The 25,223-nt window shown below is 40.8% G+C and overlaps 1 protein-coding gene across 4 annotated transcripts in view; it reads left to right on the top strand.

Moving 5' to 3' along the window:
- The window catches only part of MEGF6 (multiple EGF like domains 6), a 219,813-nt gene that overhangs the window by 92,332 nt on the left and 102,258 nt on the right, over nt 1-25,223 (top strand). For all 4 annotated transcript variants that reach the window (XM_067566717.1, XM_067566718.1, XM_067566719.1 and 1 more), the window contains one exon: nt 23,552-23,674. In XM_067566717.1, the coding sequence (XP_067422818.1) occupies nt 23,552-23,674 (123 nt within the window). The remainder of the gene's footprint in view (nt 1-23,551; nt 23,675-25,223) is intronic.

Raw genomic sequence — 25,223 nt, forward strand, 5'->3', positions numbered from 1 at the left:
ACATGTGGTTCCTAGCTTGTGGAAACATGCCCACTCTAGCTGTGCTAAGCTTGCACCTAAAATTAGCAATGTGCCCATGATGGCCTGGGCGGCAGCTTGACAATAAGTGGAGCAGAGTTAGCACAGGTATGTCTATACGTGCTGGGAATCACGCCTCGCAGCTCAAACATAAATGTAATCAAAATCTCACTCTCAAAAGTGTTCAGTTTCAGTTGAACTTCAATCAACATTTGGTTTTTATATTCCAGATCTATTTTCTCTTCCTGCTTTTGAATAGGTAAAGGATAGAAATATTATTGCCATATTAGGAAAACTGTTCTCTTACTTCCAAGTCCATAAAAATTGAGTTTAATGAGAACGTCACAGAGCTTAATGGAGGCTGTGATGAGGACAGAATTAGGAGTTGAGAGAACCTATTCAGAATTACAACCTGATGTCCTTGACTGAAATGATTTGCAGACATTTCGAGAAGAAGCACAGCTTTTGGATGCTACTTTGAACCAGGCTTCTGAACCTGTCACTAGCTGTTGGACACTGCTGAAAGCAAGATATCACACTAAATGGGCCATTGATTTATCCATTGATGACCACTTCTATATCTTATATGTAAAGTGTCTATAGAAAATGTCTGCTATGTGGATAAATGCAAATGGCTATTTTAAAGTAACTATAGGAACAAGTGTCAGACTTCTCAAAACCAGAAAAGAAAGAAATATGCAGTTGAGCTAAGTGGTGGTTGTGGCACACTTGTAGGGCATGATAATGAAATGCAGTAAGAGAGGCATGTAGCAGAGGCTGGGAAAATAGGCTGCAGTCTGCCTATGGTTGGAAGGAGGCAAGGAAAATTATGGGGGTTCAACTGCATATGAAGAATGAATTTGAAGTGAATCCTGCACAGGTGCAGGGATAAAAGGAAAGTGAAAAAGAATTATGAAGATCTCCCAAAGCAGATGAATTCAGTTTTATATAAAACATGGTTTTCAGCAGGATATGTTTGAACTTCAGAAAGTGTCTTTCTCTGTGTGTGTCCCTGAAGCTGCTTAAAAGTGTACAGATTGTTTTGGAAATTTAACCATGGTAATATATTTCTTTTCAAATCCCAGTCTGTCCACTTCAAATTTCACAGGTTTGTTTGAACCGCAGAGGCCCGGGCTATATTTTATAGTCATAGAATCATAGCAGATTAGAATTGGAAGGGACCTCAGGAGGTCATCTAGTCCAACCCCCTTCTCAAAGCAGGACTAACCTCAGCTAAATCATCTAACAGATTCATTGTAGATCTGTGGTATGATCCTTGCAACAATGTTAGACTAGCTTGTGAAATGTCAAAGGAATATAGAAAATTGCTTGGAAAATGAAATACAAAAGCACAACAGTTAAATGCGTCAAAATCTGAATAGGGTTGTGCTCAGAAGTCCCAGGACTAGACTAGCAGGAGGTGCTTGAGATCTGGGTTGAAGTGTATTGGCACAGTTGTATGTGTTTGGGTTTGACTAGAATGGAAGGCGTGTTGGTGACAGGGTTGAGGTACATTGGAAGAGCTGGATGAGAGAGCATTGAATAGCATCTGCTCATGTTGTGTTAATACCACTAGCTTGTTTTTTGTTTGAACACAAACACCAAAAGAGAGATCCTAATTAATTGGCATGACCTAATTTGGAGTCAGATTCTATTGCCTTTAGTCGCTTAGAAAATATCTTACTATACAAGTAGCTTTACTGGCCTCAGTGGAATTACTTGTAGATTAAAGTACTACTAATTGGAAATTATGGGTATAAAAATCTAACCTTTAAGAATTTTTTAAAAGATCCTTTAAATATAATTAGGACCAGTATGTGAGGTACATTTAAGTCTTATGAGGAGAGTACAGTAATTCTCGTATTGGATTTGTCTGGATTTACATCAGACCGTTTACATTACCTTAATAACTGGAAGTGGGGGGAGGTGAGCGGGGGGTATTGGCTCTATATGGGTTTGATGTGCACTGATTTATCCAATAACACTAGGAAGACTCTTTCAAGGGACAGGTTTGCTGGAATTCCTGGGTATTTCCTGTATATGACCTTGGAAATCAAGAATGGGTGAAGCCTGTTGAATTAATTCTAGGCGACCCATACTTGGTTTCAAGGGTCAGCAGGGGAATCTACAGAAGAAACACAGGAAGTACTTTATTTACTATTTAATGCTGTTAGAATTTCCCTTGATTATTGAAATGTAAAGGGAAAAAGGGGAGGAGGGAACTTGGTTAATATACAGTAATTTAAAAATGCAGGATTTTTTTTCTTATGTGGTATCCTTCCATCCCAAAATCATTGTAATTCTTTTAGTAAATCACCTTTTTTCTTTTGAAAAGCCTTTCTGTATTTTGCTGATTCATAGTGAAAAACTTCATTCCTTGAATTTTCTGAACTAATGGAGTAATTTACAGCCAAAACCAATTTGGATAATTGAATCCAAAACCAGGCAATACTCACGTTAGAAACCGCAAGGTTACACTAGATTCAGCAAAAGTTAACACATACACATCAACCCTCAGTTACTCTTTACGTTGCTGGGTTCATTCAAACCTAAAAGTTAAAATGAAACTCAGGATCTGTGAGCCCCATGTGCAGGTTTGCATGAATCTGCAAACTGTCACTTGCCTTTAGTGATCCTCAAAAGGTTTAGGCTAAAGAACCACACAGAGGTCTGAACCTTATTGGACTTGCTGGAGTCTGCCAAATTCTTCTGGAAGTTTCACACATACAGGTTTTCCCCATAACATTTCTGCTTATGATATCAGTCAATACCTAGACATACATGGGTGAGTGAGCATGAGAAAAGAACATTTCTGAATCTCAAAAAAGAGTATTGGAGTTTTGCAGTGAAGGTTCAAGAGGTTCAGACTAGCTTTCCCATCTCTACTTGTTCCCCTGGGGCCTGATCCAGACTCCCATTGACTTCACTGGCCTTTGGATAAGTTGTTAAACTAGTGATAGTGCCGTTGAAATACTATTGTGGGTCATGAATTAAGTTGGGCTTTGGTTTCTCAAGAGATGGATGGGCCCCTGGGACTTGAACTCTCCTCTCATGCGTAGAGATTCTTCTTCCAGGGAAGGTTTGAGGTAAATTGTCAGCTAACTCACACTGTCACTTCCTGTACTGTTTCTGTTTGTGTCTGGGGTTTCATTATGCAGGGCTGTCAGCCCAACCGTTTCACCAACATTAAATTAATCAAATAAATTTATATAGAGAATAAAAGGGTAGTGTAGTGTAGATATATCTTCTGATATATGAAATCATGGACAACCAAAAATTGGAAATAACCCATTTCAAGGTGAATGAGCTGCCTGGCTAATGACTGTTTGCAAAATGACTTTGTGGTCATTTGGAACAATCCCCTTTTGGCTCTTGAAGAATCCAGATTCCTTAAAAAAATTGTAAGAAATGCTGTTCTCAGGATAGGCATCAGATTACCAGCTTTTAATGACTCTGGCATTTACCCCTCAGACAGAATCGTTCCTTGAAAATGCCGTTATCCAGAAATTTAACCTGATTTATAAACTGAGAAGATTTTAGCTGGAGCAGAGCCAGTGAAAAGGAAATCCTAGTGGGGCCAGCAGGCGGTAATTTTGCAGGGATTTGGGGAGTGACAGAAAGATAGTCAAGGCTATAGCTACCCTACAAGCTAGGGCATGATTCTCCCCTCGAGTATGCATATTTGCATTAGCTGTCATTGAGCGAGCGTGACTGTAAATAGCAGCGTAGTCATCGTAGCACTGGTAGCAGAGGCATGTCTAAGCCATACCAAGTACAAACCCACCTGAAATTGATTTGGTAGTCGGCTCCACTGCTGCCATCCGTGCTTCTGTGGCTACACCGCTATTTCTGCTTGTGCTAGCTCAATGGGAATCACACCCCTCGCTCGTAGTGTAGACATATCCTCAGACAAACAAATCTTATCTGATCTATAGACCCGAGCAGATCTTGAGTGCTTTGGTTTGCAGGGTGTTTATATGAACCTTTTTCATTTGTTTCAGTTGTCCCCACCTCAAACCCCAGGCCTGGCTTTGTTAATTTTATTATTTATTTCTGGTAGGGCCCATAGTCTTGCCACAGTATTAGGGTGCTGTGTTAACACAATTTTTTGAATGATATATAGACTTTTCTCTGTTGTCCCCCAGATTTGCCAAGACCAGTCAGCTAATTTCTTATAGGAACTCGGCTAGGGATGGGTCTTCAGCAGGCTTGTGGAAGGGGAGAGGCTAGTGCCCCATGCAGGCGGGTTTGGGAAGGATGTTCCGTGCACAGGGAATGGTGCAGAAGAGAGCAGGGATGCTGTTGTGGGAGAAGCAAAGAAACTGTTTCAAGGTTAACGTCACTGATAGTGTGGAAAGATGGGGCTGGGTATTGAAACTCCACCAGTCAAAGTGTACCTCAGCAGAAATGGTCAAGTTTTGGGTAGAAACAATGGAAAATTGTGCATTTCAAATGTTTTCCACCTGGGGTCAGAGCCATGCAAACCTCAGCCCAGGTTCCCCACAATGTCTGCGAACCTCGGAGAAATCTGTTCATGCATCTGCTCCAAGTTTCAAGTGTGTGGCAAAATATGAAAACACGTGTGTCTTTACTTTTGTGTGGTACTGCACAGCTCTGCTATTGTGCATGTACTCGGTCCTCTTTTCCCTAGGTTATGTATCTCGGTGCCTAGCTGTGGATCTTTTAAAGACAGTTTAGTCCTATGCCTCATGCTGGGAAAATGTTCAGTCAGGACTGGGTAAAATACAGCATGTTTTTAAACTCTTTCCCCTCACATTCTTAGATTATTTAGAGTTCTATAATTAGTTTCCAGGTTTCAGATTTTTCAGAATTTGATTTCTTAGATCTGCACTATGTACTGAATTGCTGGGTTTATCTGTATTGAGCCAGATCTACTGCTGTAGTAAGTGAGTGCAGATAGATTGACTTTAGTGGGATTGCACCTTCTTATAACATCAGCCCATTTGCCCCACTGTCAAGGTGCAGAGCTTTTTGACTCTTTTTGTGAGGAACTAAATCTCTGCCCCAAATACAGCTAATCGCCTGGCAAAGCACTATCAGTGGATAGGCCCACCAGGTACCCAGCAATCTGAAATGAATACATGTACTGTATCCATCAACTTCTTGACCTCACATACATGATACATGATCACTAACACGGCGGGGTGGCAGTTAGATACCGAGAGCTGATGAAAAATGTGTAGAACTCCTCAATGCACCTCAAGAAATGTTGCCTGCAGAAAATTAAAGTGGTGTGAAGTGGTATGAATGGTATATGCCTGCCAGTTCCCATTGCCCCTTTTACTGAGTTTTGTTGTAGGAGATGATTGTAGCTGTGAGTATTCAACATCATAAATCAATGTATTGAATGGAGATTTACTGATCCCCCAAACCTTTTAGCAGACTTCATTATTTAATTAGCTCAGAAGCCATCGCAAGATAACTAACTGCCTGTCAGTTAACATACTTACTTTCTATCATTTTAGCCTTTTGAAATACTTAACTTTTCTTTAACTTGCTACATGGATTCTTGCTGAATTGTGGTGAAAATCATAAAGTAGCTATTTTATTGTTGTCACTCCTGGATGACTGGATATTAGTTGTATTTCTGTTCCAAGCAAACATTATTGATCCTGTTCACAGGCATTTGATATTTAATTATCGAACCATATGAAACTTGGTGCCTTTTATTCTCAGGGATTTCTTGCAAAATTTTTCTACTGTTCAGACTCAAATGGAATTCTCACCCTCTGAGTTTTGATGTGGGTTCTGGAGTTTGAACAAGACCAAAGATTCAATGTGAAACTTAGTAAAACCACACACTTTCACTAGGTTTCACATGAGGACTATGAAGAATTTGCAAGTTTTGTGTGAAATAACTTGATTGATCCCTGTTTGCTCAAATCTAGGCCTTATTTACTTGAAAGTGAACCTGAATTGAGTTTTGAATTTATTAGGAAATATGAATACAAGAGACTTTTGAATAGAATTGGGTTTTATAACCAAATAAAAAAAAAGTTCCTGCAGCTCTGATATTTCACAAATGTACAGTGACAGAGCCAGCTTTTGCTCTCAGTTACATTGGTGAAAACATGGTATAACTTAAGTGAAGTTAGTGGGAAATTACACCGATGTAAATAACGGAGAGCAAAATCTGACTCATGGTCTGTGTACTAAATAACTATTTGGAATGTCAGTTCAAAGTATTTTACTGTAAACTCCTCAAAACCCCAAAGGATTCCTATAACTAAGTTCTTAACACCTAAATCACTGATTTTTTTGGGGTGGGTGGGATATGCTTTTAATTTTGCGTGGTACATGGTTTACATAAAATCTATAATATAGACCAAACTCCTTTAATAAGAGAATGCCAGCAACAATCACACTTCGGTAAAATGTAATGAATTGTTTCAAAGGCGCATGATAACCTCCTGGGAATGATATACAATCTCTTTTACCTAGCATTCAAAGCGTCTATTAGGACTGTCTCCAGCCCAGCTGCTTCTAGTTAGTTCAACTTCAGTAGATTCTGGTTTGATTTAGTGACCAACCTCTACCACTTTTTGTTCATGACACCTGGCTGATGGTGACAGCTGATTCATGGCCATTCAATAGAGGCAAAATAAATCTCATAGTGGCATACTTTGGGATTTGATTATAATTCTGTAGCCTTCTTTCCCTAGAATTCCTATAAACCTGTAGGTCCACGAGGATGACCAGAGGGTTCTAAATTCATGATGGTAAAATGTTTAACCCTTTCAATCCCTTCTTTTTTTACTAAGTATGGATCATTGGTATCCTAGTGAGGGTCATTTTTTCATTTTATTGGTACTAGGCAGTCACCCAGTTGAAATAATGGTATTTTTATTGGGTGAGTTTGGAACAGCATTAGGAGGATAGTTACATATCTTGACAATGGGGTAATTCCCATCTATTTGGGGGGAGCGGGGGAAGGATCATAGAATTTAGAGATGCCAAAGGGCTATTGGGTCATCTAGTCAATTCCCTTGCTAATACAGGATTGTTCTCTGCAGTATTCCTTAATGCTTTGCTTAATTTTAAATGAACCATGCAATGAGGCTTCCATTACTTCAGTTGGGAGGCTAAATATAATGTTACCTCAGTTATAAATTCAGTGTAAAACTGTAGAAAGAACAGGATGGAATCAAAATGGAGCTAGAACAAATGGCAGTTCCCAGACTAATGACTGCTGGGAAGGGAGGGAGGAAGATATTAGAAGAATATAAACAAGGCAGTTGTACTTTTGAGGCATGTTGTAAGCATTGTGATGTATCATCCGGTGCTATCTTGTGATGAGCACTCTTGACTCTAGATGGATTGTATGCTGCAGTGATAGAGTAAAGCGCTTTTATAGCTTCTGGTTGTATTCTCTGAGATCTACAAGCTCTGGGCATCTATGTTAATCTATTTATACCACACTCATCGCTGTAGAATCTGAATGCTGTATGGATTTTACCAAACATGCATGAAAGAAAAAAAAATGCTCCTCTCTCTCTGCCTCCTTGTGGGAGTTTATTTAATTAATTGTCATGAAGCTAATTAGATTATCTATCCATATAAAAGAGCAAAACATGATTTAAAGAGATTTCCATACTGAAGAAAATGATGTCAGTTTCAAATATATTAGACTTCAGCTGTGTGCCAACCATACACAACAAACCTTCAAAGATTATGAAATTCACGTGGTTTCAAATTTACTGACAAATTTATACTCCACCCAGATCTATCAGAATTTGCTCAGATTCATTATGAACCTTTCTAGCAGTCCTGGGACTGATTTGTGGTTTCACATCAGAATGATGTGAAATTCCCTTCTGATGTGAAACGTGGTGAAAGATGGCAATTTTGATGAAGTCTACCTTTGGGATTTTAGGTTCATTAGACTCTGAAAGCCAAGGCCAAGCTCCGGAGGTCTGAGATGATAAATACAGATAATTAAAACAAAAAAAGTTTAATTGATCTCCTGCAAAGTGAAGCTGCCAAATTCCGTGTGACTTTGTTCAGTGTAAGCCCATTATGTTTGTTATTTTGGGGGATAAATGAAGATTTTTCCCCTTTAGAGCTTCTATTTAATCCTGCAGGGATGTCACAATGCTGATTTATGGCCTTGCAATCTTTTCCACAACAACAGATTGACGTAATAAGCATAGGATTCGGTTTTGTGCAGGAGAAGCAGGGCAAGGAGGCGAAAACTTCTTATTAAACCATTTTAAGGATAAGCAAAATGAAGACAGAAAAACCCTGGCCTCATAAATTCTTTTCTTTGTCAGTAGTCTTATTCAGGCTACCCCCAGCATGAAAAGTGCTTCTCTAATCTGAACTCATTTTGACTCCGCTCTTCATATCTAACTCAGCATGACAGATAGTTCATTGCCTCGAGAAGCCCTTTAAACTTCTAAAACATCAGTTGGGTTTTCAGATTCTTAAGGGTTTTCAAAGCATATCAAAATCCCAAAGGGTTATATTTCTTATCTCCCTTCCTGTTGCATAGCAAAACTCAACATCCCTCACAGAGACCTTCATCCTCCAGTTGGCATATATCTGATCAATCCACAATCACTGCTGTTTGGACTGAATAACAACTGCACCATTAGACTATGTTAATAGTGGTCAAAGTTGGGAAAATAATTCTTCCTTCACTTGTGAGCAAGTTATGTTCCCAGCATTTTAGAACCAGATCACATGTAAAACCGATCGGCCGTGTGTCTGGTTATTGTATCCACCAGGGCTGGCCTCTGTCTCAGAAGAGATTTGTGGTGCCCCAGTGATATGCATCTACTGTGCTGGATCTTTGATTAAAATGCAAGGACGGCATTTTAATTCATGAACATTTACTCCCCATTTACTCCCCAGAGCCTGGAAAAATTCCTAGAATAATATGTCTTTCCTTACACAGATACTGTGTTTAGCAGATTAAATTGTAAAAGATTTAGTTAAAACTTTTCTTTTTTAACCTTGTGGAATGGAAATCCAATTGGAGGGCTAATACTGAGCGATAGTTATGTACCCCTCCTAGTAACCCCCATAATAGTCTTTCTCTGTTACACAATGTGTTTGGAATGAACTGTCCTTCTGGGGGTCTCCTGACCCTGGCAGGTTGCTGGAATGAGAGGATTAAGTGAACGTAAACCCTGGAGGATTTTGTTAAGCTTCAAGAGGCTTTAGGATTTTGAAAAAATAAAACAAAATTTGTACAGCCTCCTGCTTCAGAACTGGAAAGGGTACCTTGAGCCCAACAGACTTGCCAGCCCAGTGGATAAAGAGGGAGGAAGTTATTAATGACAGGCTAATCATCTGATACTTCAGGGAATAAGAGAGATGAAAAATCACTCATCCTTTGTAAAGCATATCTGAAGCACAGGTCTAAGTCACCTTTATTCAGCTGCTTTCTCATTCGCCATCTCCGCTCTTTGTACATACACAGGGCCACGTCCTTAAATCCACTCTAGCTGTAACTAGCCATTTGAGAATTCCCCTGGCTGTGGGGAGCTCTCAACTGGTGTAAAGCCAGCAGAGGCAGATCCTGGGCCAGGTGTTCCCTTTACCCCCACAGAGCTTGGATGCAGGAGAAATCAAGACAGCATAATTACTTCAGAATTCCCATCTCTGTGAATTGACTCTGAACCTGGTTGGTACTCTCTGTTCATACGTTAAGAGAATAGAGAAGTCAACTGATTTTCTTTACACATGCATATACAGAGATTCCCATACACATCACTCACAAGTACACATTCAGACCCATCCATAGGTGTCAAAGCACTGTGCTCCTTAGAGACCTTTAGAATTGTGTGACTTCTCCTAACAAGGGTGGTGGCCTGATTGCCCCGTCAGGGTTGGCATGGCATTTCCTCTCTGGAAATCATTGCCATTTTGCGATGCCATTGCCTTCTTCACTAAGTTTTTCTTGGGAACGGTGGGGTCATCTTCCAAATCCAGTCTGACAAAGTTCTTTGCCAGCCTTGTTTGTTTCTGTTGGAAATTTGGAAGTAATGAATGCACATTCTATTTTTCTAAGTATACAAAGGCCAGTTGTACTGCTCTGTTGGTGCCTGCTTTTCCTCATTCATCACAAATACTGTTCCTTTAATTATTTCTAGTGGAATTAATGGAAACTAAACATTGTGGGACCAACGAGATAAAACTCTCTGCTTGATATAAACAATGGCCAAAATAAAAGCAGGAGGCTTCTGAGTGCTGCCTCCTCTCCTAAATACAGACTGTTTATGCCCGTCCACTTTAGCTACATGGCATACAGATAGTAACTTTGTGTAACTGGTCGTTGTGAAAGGGTGTTTAGTTATGTACATGAAAGTAATGTAATGTGGAGGGAAATACTCAGCCGCTGTTTCAGTGGCCAGCAGAACAACAGTACTGATCAACAGAAGCGGGTCCAAACTGCATTTCAAAGCTCTCATGGGCTCCAAGAATTTATGCCAGAATTTATAGTATGGCCATTCATCCCTGCAGCTGAGTACTGGTACCAGCTTCTGTGATTAGGTCTTTCTGGGCATTGTATGAACAAATGTTCTGCCTACCCACTGTCAGAGGAAGGATGGTCTTGTGGTTAAAGCACGGGACTGGAACACAGGAGATCATGGTCTTATTCCCAGCTCTCCTACAGACTCCCTGTGTACCCTTGGGTGAGCCACTTAATCTGACAAGTTTGAAATTCCATTGACTTTTAATAGGACTTAGGCTTCTAAATCATGTAGGCAGTTCTAAAAGTTTTACCCTTAATTTGTATGCTTAATTAATTTTTACTCTTAATCTCTCTCTGTCTCAATTCCTTATTTGTAAACTAGGGAGAATAACCCTTCCTCCCACCCTTAGCCTGTCTTGTCAGGTTAGGTTGTAACCTCTTTCAGGCAGGGACTGTCTCAGATTATGTGTATGTACAGTGCCATGCACACTGGAGTTCCAGTGTCAGCTGGGGCCTCTAGGCATTGCTGAATACAAATCATAACAACGTGACCGAGTAGAGCAAATGATAGGCTGCTCTGGGGTTGTGAGCCCTGTGAGATTCAGTAGGTGTCCTCTGTTTCAGTGGATACATTTTCTGGACTGTTGGATTTTCTGTCTTTGCTAGTGAAGCGTGACACTCAATCAATCCTAGTGCAGATGCAGAGGGATGGATAACTCCAGTCCTGTTCACTGACTCTTGTTGATATGTTGTGGGTGCAGAGGGAAAGTGCTTTTGTTTCCCTTTCCTTTTGAAAGTGAATTTAATGTTGAAAGGCTGATGGTCCTGGAGACCGAGAGCATCTAACCTGAGGTTAGGTACATCATACTTTTCCATTGCACCTCAACCCTGGCCTGGAGGGACAGCTGGTGCCAAGGAGACGAGGGTTGCTCAGTCTCCATAGCTCGTTCACTTTGCTTTCTTTGCTGGAATTTGGGAGGTGAGAGATGGGGAAAGAGGGGCTTGATTGCATGGTTGCGGCATAGGAGCAAGTGCAGTAGCACTGAGGCCTGGGGAATCTCCTGTAATGCTGTAGCCCAGGAGATGGCTGTGTGACTCTAGTCCATTGAAATACTGCTTTGCATGTATCTCTTGAGTTTGAAATGGATTGGTTAATGAAAACAGATGTAGAGGGTGCTCCCTGAATACTGGGCCTCAGTTTGGACTGCCATTGTGCTATTCTTTTTACAGTAATATGTTTTCATTTATTGCCAGCGGCGGGAGGCGATGTGACACTCCGGGCCTTATCCTCCAAAGGCAGTAATAGCTTTTCTTCCCAAACATCTTGCACATGCAAACATTACCTCTTTGAGAGGTAATGTTTATAACACCGGTTGCTGCAGTGGAAAATGAACTCCTCAAAGCACAGGGGTGTCTCTCTCTCATGGAGAGCAAATCATTTCCACAGAAAATCAAATTTGCCTTCAGGGCTCACTACAGGATCAGAATAGGCTGCAGTCTGATTTGATTTGCTGCTGTTTCTGCCAGATGCAGGCTAGACAGAGGGGTGGATTTAACCGTTTAACTCAGGATCTTTATGTGCTTTCTGTGCCACTCCAGCACCTAGCTGCCAGCAAAGCTCAACCTCTGGTCAGGCCACAAGGAGCCATGCTGACATGGTCTTAGATGGACCATATGTTAAGCTAGAAGGAGCTGAGTTTTCAGTTTGTTGCCACCTGCTGGCTATGCTGGAAGCAGCAGTTCAGTTCTTATCTAATGAGGAAGCTCTTTGCAGGCATTGCAATGTTCATCTTATCAAATGCTGGTTATGAATAATAAAGGCCCCTTTTGGATTCAGCGTTCCTATCAGGAGGGGTCTGTGCATTGCAATGATGACTTTAGAATGTGAGGATCAATAAGAGTGTAGAAGCAGCCTTTGGGTTTTAGCATTCTTACATGGTTGCTAAACTGTATGGCACAAATACCAGCTACATGCACCAGTCAACCAACCAAGTTTTCAGCATCAGCACACCCATATTAACTGCTTAAGGTATTGTCTGTGTGTGGGCAAGTGTGTGCATGTGGATTAGTGTGGGAGCAGAGAACTGGAAGGCAGGAGACTTGCGTTCTATTCCTGACTCTGCAGCTGACTCTGAATAAGTCACTGAACCTTTCTTGTGCCTAAGTTTACTTGTTGTAAAATGGGGATCACACTTGTCTGCCCAATAAGGGTTACCTATCTCACAGGGTTAGCATCTGCAAAGCTCTTTGTGCTCCTCACATGAAAGATATTGTAGAAGTGCAAAATATCATTAACGCTAACACTGCTTGGCATAATGGGAGTCCCAGCTGCTCTCTCTAAAGTGGTTACAGGTATTCGATAGATTCACAAGAGAAAGAAGTCACACAAGTGCCTAAAAGTCTGGAAGAGAATGGAAAAATTACCGTCAGAAGGCTAAGGATAGGAATAAAAGCATAGCTACCTTTACTGACAAAGCAAAGGGAAGGGATGATCAAGAAAGAAGCAGTTATTTTCCTGCATCTGATGTAGAGAAAGATCAACATAATGGCCACTATAGGCAAAAGCATCAGATTCTGACAGTAAGCAGGCTTCAGTATGTGGGGGGCAGCCTTTGAACACTCTGGTTGACCTGACATCTGGGGCCATGGGGGTAATCCAGTTAGGTATCTTCAACTCAGGAAGAATGTTCTGCTAACAGCTACATTCTTTGATTGATGCTTTAAAGCCACATAAATCCCCAGTATTTTCTTTTGTTGCTGAGATGTGGATCTCCTTTTGAGAGACAAGTGACGGCTTGGTGGGTCTCTGTATATCCATCCCCATCTATGAGTGTCTGTTACTTTGTGTCCTCCTTTCTCCCTATCCCCAAAAATGAATATTATGTTTGTTATCACAGCTGCTCTCATTTATTGTGCGCTAACTGGTCTAGTCACAGGTCACATTCCATGCATTCAGAATAAAACACATGCCTCTAAGTACCGCATTAGGCACAATAATAATTGTTCTTCTCCCAACCATCCCAACCCACCAGATGGAGAAAAGAACAAAACAGCCCCCAATAGCCAGTCAAACCAGCGCAGGTTTGAGATCTTCAGCACCTTTTAGCGGCGATGCTTGGAGTTTGGGAAGTCGATTGAATTCCCAAAGTGGGCAAAATATTTGCTTGGCTTGGGGTTTCATTACAAACTTTTGTGCATCCCAGGTATTAGCCTCCTGCTGCAAGGAACGCTCCATTTCCTTGCTATGATGTGCACTGTAGCATATTTGAAAAGTTTCAATATGTAAATGAAGGTGAAACCATTGTCTCCACTTTTTCTGGCCTGTTTTGATACACACTATAGTCATTTTGCTGGAAGTAGTGATCCCTGTTGCCCAAACATGTAATTACAGGATTTGGGCAAATTGATTTGCATGTAGAAAACCTACTCTGGAATCTGGCGGCTATGAGAGAGTGTAATGTAGCAAGCACTTGAGATGGGGGATAGTGAATCACAAAACTGCGGGTTCTGTGCTGTCTATATGTCTTTCTCAGCCAATGATATTTGGTTATCTCCTGAGGTCTGAATTAGAAGAGTCTGAGGGAGGTAAAAGGAAGGCCTCTTTGATCGTATCAGCTTTGCTTATTTTACTTTATTTGGTCCCCTTTTCCAAGACTGCCATGTTTCAACACAGCTTCAGCCAAATGTCAAGTTATCCCACCTCAAGTGCTTTGTAAATCTCACAATTTGTAAATTGTCAAGGGTTCACAATGCATAGAGAATATCCGAAATGAGAATAACAATTCCATATATGTCTGCAGACATAATTTATTGAATGTAGTTGGACAGCATCATCATAAAAACAAGAAATAACTCAGGGCAGTTCACCCCTTGAAATCTTTCTGTACAACTTGGAACTTTTCTCATTTATTCTTTCTTATATTTTCCCACTCCCAAAACCTAATTTATTATAGGCTTTCACAGCCCTCATGTTTAATATACTTAATTCTCCATGGGTATTAAGAGGGAAACTTGACAGGTCAGGTCACTACAGACAGCTGAATGTTTTTTCTTACTGTTATAAAAACAAGCCACTGCCAATGCTATAATGACTAAAGAGCGCCACCAAAGGAACATCTTTGGAAATAGCTTTTCATGGACGGTCCAGATACAGCTTTCCAGAAATACTATGTCAGATCCCAGGTTAATTCTCTTGGCAGGAATGTGATAGAGAATGTATTTCCATGCTGACATTGACACATGCATTTTTTCACCTTTTCACATTCATTTCCTTCCTTTTTATTTGAGCTTTTTTCTATTCTTTGGCTTGCCTGCTGCAAAGTCCTTGCAGAGCCAGTGGCAGTTGAACAATTTTTATAGTGGGAGTGCTGACGGTGGAAACCAGGTATTCGGGTTGTTTTATTACTTCAAGCCAGCAGCGCCCCTAGTTCCAGCACCTATGTGCAGAGCTTGTGTGACTGCCTTCATCATAGCATCCTATACACTGGACATGGAATGTCTGACCCCACAGCAGCGTTGTTCTTTCCCAGCATAACCCTGGCTCTTCTACAGTACTCATTTTGAGAATGCAGTGTTTTCATTTCCTGAAAATGCTCATTGCCTCATTTCCTGGGGATTGTTTCTACATCTTTCTCTCTGTCACCGATCTCAGCTATTTTATCTATATGGCTCACCTCACCACAGTATCTGAGCCTCTTGTCTAGCTCCGGCTTCGTCGTACAGGGCTAAGCAGAATTCTTCGGAGGAGCAGTTTTGTTTTGTTTTAACTGTTTCAGCTGTAGGACTGTTCTGATGTAGTGAATTCCTGTTCAAGGAGCAATGAGGTTTCTTCTAGTGATGGGGGATCTCAAACTTCATGAGGGTGTGGTGAGTTTGGGCAAGCTCTCAGAGGTGCAGATGCTCCAGTTGAAGATTATTCAAACTACTCAGTCCTCTTGGGTCTGCATATTTGGGCTGGAAATCTGACAAGAATAGGATCCTTCACAAGATGCCAGGTACATTATAAGATGCCTGTCATTATAAAAGTACTGCAATTTCAGCCATAGTCAAAGACAAAATCTAGGAGTGCAGAGGCAATGCAGGAATGCCAGGAGAACAGAGCTATAAGAACACTGCATTTGGTTTGATTCTAGAAGATGGGAGAAGTGTTCAGGTTGGGAGAATAATCATATTCTTCCTGACATGCTTTGCCCAATCTTCCTTTCTTCCTACAATCAGAGGAGGACTCCTCTCTAGCAGAGCATTTCTTTGGGAATGTATCTTTTTATAGAGCTCTTGCAATATAATTCACGGATAAAGTGGAGGAGTTTATCCAGCAGCTGAAAATACCCAGACCAGCCTCTGGTTCTTAAAGTGGAGAAGGGCCAAGGAGGCCCAGTTCAGGTTTTAATTCTGAACAACGTCTTCACTTGAGCTTTGTTTTTGCAGAACCAAGAAGCGGGGGTTTGTTTGGAATCTGAGTTCCAGTTCACCAAACTGTCCAAATTTGGGACAAGGGGCATTTCTGGTGGAAGGCTGCAGTTTTGTCCCTTTTATTTAAGTGTACGAAATGAGCCTGTGTGTGAAGAACAACACCAAGAAATTTCCCCAAAGCTTCAGAGGTTCCAAATATTGCAGTAATAACTAGCAGTTTAAAATAATAAGCACTGAACAGAACTTGTGCATTGTATTAAAGTTGCCACCAGGAGGCATGCATCTTACAAGAACAAAAAGCAACATGGGATGGGATACAGGAGAGAGACTGGAGCCTATGGCTGTTTGCAGAGGTACTAAGGATTGTGTGGGTAAGCTTCTCTGTGAACGCTTTTCACTGAGACAGTGTGATTCATGGTTTTGTAGGAATGTGACCAACTGCAGCTTAGTGCTCTTGATTTGCCAGTTTATTAATCGTCTTAAAAATGCTGTCGTTACTAGTTTGCTTACTGGAGAGGCACTGCAGCCTACATCTCAAAGAATTGTAGGTTGTGATGCCTCACAGGTTAGCCAACTGTCGATGACAGTAGTATGAATCTTCTTAAAGTGTAAAGTTAAAAAAATAATAATAATTGAGGGAACTATAGGCAAGTGTCTTGTACTTTGCTGGATGATCTGTATACCTGATGTGGTTACTGAGAAGTTGATTTGAGTATTACTTCAAATTTTATGCTCTTCTTTCTTTGGCATTTTGTTGTGGCTCTCATCTGGTGAGATTCTGATTTGCTCCTGACATACAGCAGACAGCTAATGTAATCTTGCTGATATGTGCAAGCCCTCAGCTTTCTCAGGATTTTGGCCATAGAACCTTCCTTGGCAACTCTTTTGCCTCTGATACTTCTCTTGGTGAAGAATCAGCTTTTGGATACCTACAACATCCTTGATGTCAGCACCATGAATATAATCATATCTCGTGCACTCCCACTCTTGCTGCTGGAATTTTATTCCAATTGCCAAAATTTGCAATCTGTTCTTTACATTATAATTGACACCTCTTGCTCTCAATTCTGTTGTGGCAGTTAAGATCTGCTGGGAGGCTCTAATCTTGAAGACTTTATGGCCAGAGGCAGGTTTCCTCAGTCAAAGACCCCAGTTACTGGACTCTTCATGTCTTGGGCAGCCCACGAGAGCCCAAGTATTGTGACCTTCAGGGCAAATGTCCTTCCTAATTTATATTATACAGATGAAGATCCTGCCTGTCACAGTGACCCTTGCTTAAAAAAAATAAGTGAAACAAATAAGTTCAGAGATGAAACAAAAATCTAATTATTTTACCCCAAAGAGTGTTCTTCGTTACTCACTGTTATCTCTGTAAAGATGGTATTATCTGAGTTTGTGTCTTCTACACTGGTACCATGTCTGTCTGTCTAGAAAAACAAAACTGTGTGGCCTATTATGAAGATTATTCTAAGATCTGCAAAGAACAGCTTCTAGAAGAGACAGAATCAGCAAAGATCCTATCACCTTGGCCAAAAGGAAGGCTCGCTTTTGGCTGCTGGAAGTTCTGTCTACAGACTTTCAGGATGCAAATTCAAAGACTCGGTTGTAGAACTGTGAGGGGTGCCAGGGTGGGTTTTGCACCGGATGAACGAAACTGATGATTGATAAATCCTCGAATTGACAAATACACCTGTTAACTCCAATCCTCAGACTGGAAGGTTGCACAGGAGTTTTCCAGACGTCTTGGCTATGAGTTCAGTCAATCTTCTTTTCCTTGTGGCGCATGCTAACTTTAGCAAGATTTCAGGTGGAGTTATTTTGGTGCAAATGACTCGTCTAAAATAATCAGTAGCTCAGTCTAGATTTCGTTAGCTTTTATTGTCTGAATGTTATATGCTGACAGTGGACATCCAGCTGTCTCTGCATTACTTTTAAATTAATATTACAAAGCCAAGAACAGAGTGACTTCCTTCCAAGGTGCTGTGTATGAACTACCAGCAATAATGTTTCTGGCCTTAACTTGTATCCAGTGACTTGTCAAAGAACTATGTCTGTCTTTGACTTTTGATGCAGAGGATGAGTTTCGAGTCAGATTCATCAGAGTTAACTGCAGTGTGCATGGAAATGGGATGCCCCCCTCTGCAGGCAGGTGAGTGGGTCCTCTCAGCTCTGGGTGTGTGAAGGAAAATAAAGAGTAATGAAGAGTTATCTATAGTAGCTGAAGGAAATGTACAGAGTACAGCATACATTGAGGCACATGTTTTTTGGCAAAACTGCAGCTCATCATTCTTACTTCCAGACCAAATGCCTTAAAAATCATACTGGTCTCCTTTTTCTGACAGATTTAAATAGCACATGCTCTTTGCAAAGCAAAGACGTAGCTGCTTGAACACAAATACATTTTTAGAATGTCTTGTTAGGTGCCAAATGTCAAGAATTTGTTAGTGAACCAATACAGCTCTTTAAAACCTCCCCACACATTTCAGATGTCTGATCAGAATGTAACATCTCCAACTTTGGGTTTGATTTGGATTCTGTGGCTGAAAATAGGAAATGTCCCAGTATTGCCATGGTAGAATATTCTTTTTCTTTTCGCCTTGATGTGGAGTCCCCTAAAAATCTCCCCTGCAGCCTATTTGTATATGTTATTTTAGAGGTTGCTGCAGAATTTGGTGCCTCTGATTTAGTATGAGTATTACTCCTGGGTGCACTCCACAGTATGAGAGGGTCAGGATGTATGTAGTGACACATGTATAAGGGACCCTAATGCCATTTGATAATCCTCTGTCTAAGCAATTGTGTTTCCACTATGGTTTGTTTGATTTTCCACTTAAATGATCATGTCTGCTAGGCAGCTGACTTTTGCTGATCTTGGTTGCTGGCTGCAGGTTGCAGAGAGATTTAAGTATGAAATGGCTGTTAATATGAAGTTGTGTAGCTGTCTGATATGCCGTACATTAGAAACATTGGCAGCTCATGAAGTTAGTCTGTGGGTTTTGGAATAATTAAAGTAGCCTTCCCCTATTCGTGAGGTGTAAAAATGTTGCAGGATGGGAAGCATCTCCAGCACTTACTAAGAGGATGGGGAGTGCAGCCAGTTAATGGCTTCCAGATGCATTTTGGGGAGAATGGTGCCTCGAGGTTAGGGGAGAGGGATGCATAAACTTCAGCTGATTTGGGCCTCTGATTCTTAAATCTATTTCTGAGTCTGAATGCTGGCATAACTTTCTGCCCGCAGAGTTCCTCGTGTGCCACTGGCCTATATGATGCAGTTCATTTAAAGAATAGCGTCATCTTGTATCTATATAACAGAGGAACCAAAAAGAAGAATGGTGCTTTCCCCTCTCTCAGTAGGTAATCATTCAATCACTTTCTTTAAAAAATAAATGAGTAAAATACTTATTAAGGATCTGCCCTAAAGCCCACTGAAGTCAAAGGGTTATTGTTCTGTTGATTTCATTGGGTTGGTTTTCTCTTCCCACCAAAATTTTCAGAATTTTAAAAAAATGCTCCATTCTGTATTGGGATGAAACCAGAATCATTAGAAAATTTTTGCCAAAATAAATAAACCAGGGAGAGGGAGACTCCTGCCCCAGAATAGCTAACAGTCCAGTGGCTAGGGATGTGAGAGAACCAGGTTCAAGTTCTTGCTCTGAGTCAGGCAGAGTCTTGAACCTGGATCCTTCCACATCCCAGGTGAGTATTTTCCTGAGGAAACCTTCCTAACAAAATTTTCACCTGAACGGATGCATTTTCACCAAAAGTTTCAGTTTTGATGAATCCGCATTTTCTGACAGACACCTGCTTAATTGAAAAATCCCTGACTAGCTCTAGATGGGATGTTGACTTGACAGCCTTGGACACTGAAATCTTTATGTATCCACCAAACAGATATATGCACATAGCAACAGCAGTGCCAGTCTTGCCCCATGAGCCTCTCTCTTCAGTGAGCGCAGGATGAAGCCCTAAACGCTCCCTTGTTGGCATTACTGTCTCCATGGGCATTCTGGGCATTTGTTGGGAAGACGTCATCATCAGTGAAGAGATTGAGAAATCCGCAGCCAATAGCTCATTTCCACCAGAATCAGAAGGATGTGCTGGAATTTTTTGGAGCATGTGCTCCAGAAGCCAACACTCAGCCTCCTATGTGAAGCGAAACCAACTGGTGTGAAGAAATGAAGCAGCCCAAGAGAAAACCTTAAGAAGGACCCTTATCAGGAAGGGCAGAACAGTCGATCTCAACATGATAGAGCAGATGGAAGCAGCAGTAGCAAATGATAGAGAGGAATGGAAGGTATTAATATCCACCCTGAACACTAACACTGGCGTGGGAAAGATGTAATGCCAACAAGGGAGAGTTTAGGGCTTCATCCTACACTCACTGAAGTCAATGGCAAAGTTCCTATTGAGCTTAATGGTGCAGGATCAGGGCCTTAGTATGAGTTGAGATGGTGGCATTTGTGGTCGGGGTGCATCTGTCCTCTAGGAATTGTTCTGAGTGTATCAACTCATTGCTTCATTCAAGCCCCTGAACAGTCATTGGGTGGTGATGACTGTGGGTGGTGGCTCACCTGGACAAGATTAAAAACCAAGCATCCAGTCAATAACATACTAAACAATGCTTTATTTTTGTTAACACATTCAGTGGAATTTGCCTCTCTGCATCCATGAACAAAGGAATTTCCCATCAGTTAATTCAAGTAACAGTGAAATGTAATAATGGATCACAGTTAAATGGGATTAGCTAACAAAAGCCTAAACTGACACTCTTTGAATTTCCCAAAAATGGTCAGTAAAGTTTCCATCTGTGAAGATCATTGAGATGATTTGTTCTCAAACTGTATCTTAATTTTAGGTTTCATATTATCTATATTATTCTTATTGTAAAGCATAGTTGTTATACGTTTTTCAGATCCATTTGTCTTCCTGCCTGTATCTGTTTGTCTAATTTATTTATCTGTCTATCCATCCATTTATAGTGTGCTCATCACTGTAGTATCTGAGATGATGGTAATTCCTTTTCAAGTTATATTTTATTTTGAATTTTCTCAAGTTTTGTGTGTGTGATTTATTTTACCACTGTTGTAATAAAGTACATTTGGCATATGCCTTCTGTTTAAACAACTACTTTTTGCATCAATACATAACTGTAAGTTGCCCATGTACAAAGATGGGTAGAAAATATGTGTACAATGTAGATATTTGTTACCTTTGCAGCAATACTTCACCTGTGTTCATGTTACAAGAGTAATATGATTTTTAGCTTATTCTTTTCAGGGTTACTAGTTGCTGATGAGCCAATGTATCAGTGTCTTTCCAGTTTCTTTTTAAGGAATTCTGGGTGTAAATTTATCCGTAATGATTCTGCTTTTTTTCAAATAAGGATTCAAGTTTTTGCTTTTTAAAAATGACACAAAAGTTATGTTGGATAAGTAATGAAATTTGGTCTCAGAAAGACTCTGTCTTCTCTGTGGGAGTATTTGCTGAAATGACCAACTGCTGCCAGCTATGTAGTGAAAGCAATTCCCTACAGGTCCCCAGCAAGGAATAATTCACAGAATGCAATATAAGAGTTACCACACACTGCTGAGATGTTCAGAACTGATCTGGAATTAAAGGTCTGAAAATTGATATTGAGTATAAAAGCAGAAATGCGGTTTTAGATTCTGAGAGGCTGAGATAGGCTTTTTGCTAGTTTTATTTGATAACTTTGCACGTATTTTGCTCCCATTATCTTGGAAACGAGTCTTTTGAGATGATTAGTCTTTTTTCTAAACTCTGGACTCTTAGTAGTTGATGTGAGGTGGATTCATTTTATCCTTTGGGCTTTCCACATCAGTAAAGTTTTCAGCTCTACTCTTCGTCATGTGTGTTTTCCAAGGTTCCTGCTATGTGTCATCTGAAGGTGGATTTCTCCTGTTTCCTTCACCTTCCCTTCTTTAATAATTACCCCTTATGTGTGGTCTAATAAGCCCATTGAAATGCTCATGCGCTATTCAAAGACTCCGGTTGGGTCTGCCGGGTGATCTCCTCTTCCATGTGGAAGACTCAGCTTACATTCTGCCCTGGGTCTTTTGCTCTGTTGAGCCTTTCATAGATTCATAGCTCATAAGGCCAGAAGGGACCACTGAGATTATCTGGTCTGATCCCCCCCCACACCCTGCCCACATAACACAGGTCATAAGATGTCCTTGTATTAATTCCTGTTTGAACTAGAACTTTAGGAGCTGGGAGTGCCTGTTGGAGGGGTCATAAGGAGTGCTTTGCTGATGAAGTGCTGGTGAAATATATACATAAAGATGTTGGCATCTGCTCAGAGGCAGTACTAGCCCATTGGGGGCCCTAACCAGGAATATTCCCCCCCAAGACATAATAAAAAGCGAATGGGGGGCCTCCTTGAGCTGCTCAGGGCCCTAAGAAATTGCTTAGTCTGCTTATGCCTCGCGCTGGCTCTGCATCAGCTCATCAGAACACGGTGCATAAAAATATAGAGATCTTCCACAAGTGATTGTTGCCCTATTGGACACTGGTATGCAAAAAGGGTCATTATCACTTAGGGATTTATCTGTGATGCCATAATCATCTGCACGATGATGTCACAAGTAGAAAACTGCAACCTCAGGTGAATGATAAGTAGGAAAGGACCAAAAAAGGGATTGAAATAGAAATACAGAAAATATAAAATATTGTTCAGAATTTTCCATGAGAGTGTAGTGGGTGTTTAATAAGTTTGGCTGAGAAGTAGTCAACTCCTGCTGACCAATTACTTTGCTACATCTCATCCTTCTTTAGTTCTATATGGATGGTCCCTTTCTTTATGAGCAGGTATGGAAACTGAAACCTCTTTGATCAGGGGGATTTTGGTATTAAGGAATAATTGCAATTCTTATGGTTTTGCTGTTTTCTGTTACTATCAGTGCTCTCTGGTTCGAACTCACGATTGTTTAGATTACATCATAGCTGCAAGTATAAATTACAACCTTACAGTAGCACTTTATTGCTGTGTTGAGAGGATAAATATGAAACCTGTTTCGTCGGACAAGACTGATGGCCCATCAGGTCTGGTGTTTGTGGCTGTTTTTGAGTGTTGCAATGAGAGCCATAAACCTCCTACAATGCACCTACCTATGACATTTGATTACATGCTGAGAAGTGACCAACTTATATCCTGAAACATGAGGATTGTGAATCTTTGTGACTTTTATCTTTCTTACCCATGCAAATGGTTGATCCTTTTAAAAAATAACATATACGGCTATTAGGGTAAAATTTTCAAACCTTGCCTCATAAATTGCTTCTGCAAAATACAAGGGTGCACCCATTATCACAGCCTCTCATTTCTCATCCACAAAATGGCTATTATTGGGGAAAACAGGATATTCGTGAGTGTAAATCTCTCTGTGCATGCAAACACATGTACTGCATGTTCAGTGGGGTAAGTACCGAGTTAGTAGCAACGTTTTCAGTTCTAAAATGTATCCCTTAGAATGCACTCAGAAGAATTATTTTGCACGGTTTACCCTTTATTTTTTTCCTATTGGCACAGGATGTTTAATTTAAAAAAATAAAAAAGAGAAGTGTATGAAAAATAGACATGCTTTTATCTCACGTTAATCATCCCTCTAGTTTGGCTCTGCGCTAAATCTCACACCTTCTCCCCCAATTTCTCATCTCTTTCAGATGTCAATGAATGTGAAGCCGGGAACGGAGGTTGTGAGTCCCAGTGCTGCAATACTATTGGCAGCTTCTACTGCAAGTGCCCTGATGGGCAGAGGCTGAAGGGAGATGGAAAGGCGTGTGAAGGTAGGAATGGGATGACAGACAGCCTGCTGGCGTGGACCAGCCATGGAGGGCTTTAATGAATTCCCTGGGCTCCTACGACTGCATGTATGTTACAAGAATTGCCTTGTAGCCTTAGAAATTCTGAAGTTACAAAGCCAGGTCTTGCCAAATGTATAGCAGAGTAATGCTTGACAATTTTTACAGAAGGGATCAGGCCTCCCTGTGATTTGTAGAGAAAGAGTTGCTATTATAGGGGGTGCTTTTAAGTGTCTTTAGTGTTCAGACCCTTTACTCTGCTTTTGCTGTTCAGAACCCTTACCCCTCTTCTGCTGTACAATCTAGCTGTATTTAAAATAGAGCATTCTACACAAATTGTATCTCAGAATGATTTGCAACGTAAATAATAGTGTAGATAGTATGTGGGGGAAGTAGGGGAGTAATAGTGTTTGGGGAGGTCGGATGGGGGTTCGTGAGGGAGGTGTGTACAGTCTGGAGTAAAACTGTGGAGTGTGTAGGAGAGTCTGGGCGTATATTGGCTTGAGATATGTGCATGCACATGGAACACTGTATGGTTGTCTTTTCTTGGCCATGTCAGGGATTGCAGTTCTGTACCTCTGGGATCATGCCGCACTCTAGTAGAATTCTTCCTCTTTTTGTAATTTCAGTATGCAAAATAAGATTTTAATCACATTGTGATCCAACACCCTCCCCTCTTGAGAAGGAATAAGAGGAAATCAGGTTTAGCTTAAACACAGCTTAGTATATTGGATGGGACTGAGCGTGGGACTTTGTTTTCCTTTATGACAACAATTGTAGCTAGGAGAACAAATACTGTACAAAATATACACCAACTACAAGCTCCGTACGTAATTGATTGCAGCTTAACTGCTGGATTTCACTTATGCACTTAGATACAATATGTTTCTTATTCTTTCACCTAGGGTACCTTCCTTTTGAAAACCTCCTCTGGCTACCGGCAGGCAGCACTGGTATCTTAAATTTCAGCCAGATTTCCAAGGGAATGAAAGGCCATTAGCTGGGAGAGGCCATCTGGTATCTTTCTCTGTCAGACAACATGTTATTATCTCACTCCTAATAGAACTTCCTTTTCTGAAGTGAAATCATTGAATGCTCTCTCTTCAGGAATGTAACGGTTCTATTAGTGCCCGCTCCCAGCTGTGCACCGTCTGTGAGAGGAGGAGGACTATTTGTGGTTTCAAAGCATTTTAGCCTCCTTGACAATGTTTTGGAAACTTTTTTGCTGAGTTGATTTTAAGTGGCTGGGTTTGTTTGGATCGTTCTGGGAAAGGGGGAAGGATGCTTGGAGAACAGGTTGTTGTTTATATTTGTAGTTTAAGGAAACCTGCTCTTATTAAATTACTGTACTCTGCAGTGTTCTGCAGTAATGCTGCCAAGCACTAGAACAGGCACCAGTAATGTAATTTATTGATTATATCGTAGTACTGACACCACCGTTTGGGACAGTTGCTGTAAGAACATTTTCTGTTTTTTCAATGAAGCAGACAGACTTGGTAATCATTTTAGCTTGTTAAATTTCCTTGGGTTTCTT

This window comes from Emydura macquarii, unplaced genomic scaffold (assembly GCF_026122565.2).
Source record: "Emydura macquarii macquarii isolate MOO-44397 ecotype Brisbane River unplaced genomic scaffold, CSIRO-AGI_Emac_v2 contig_2768, whole genome shotgun sequence".
In the NCBI taxonomy this organism is placed as follows: domain Eukaryota; kingdom Metazoa; phylum Chordata; order Testudines; family Chelidae; genus Emydura; species Emydura macquarii.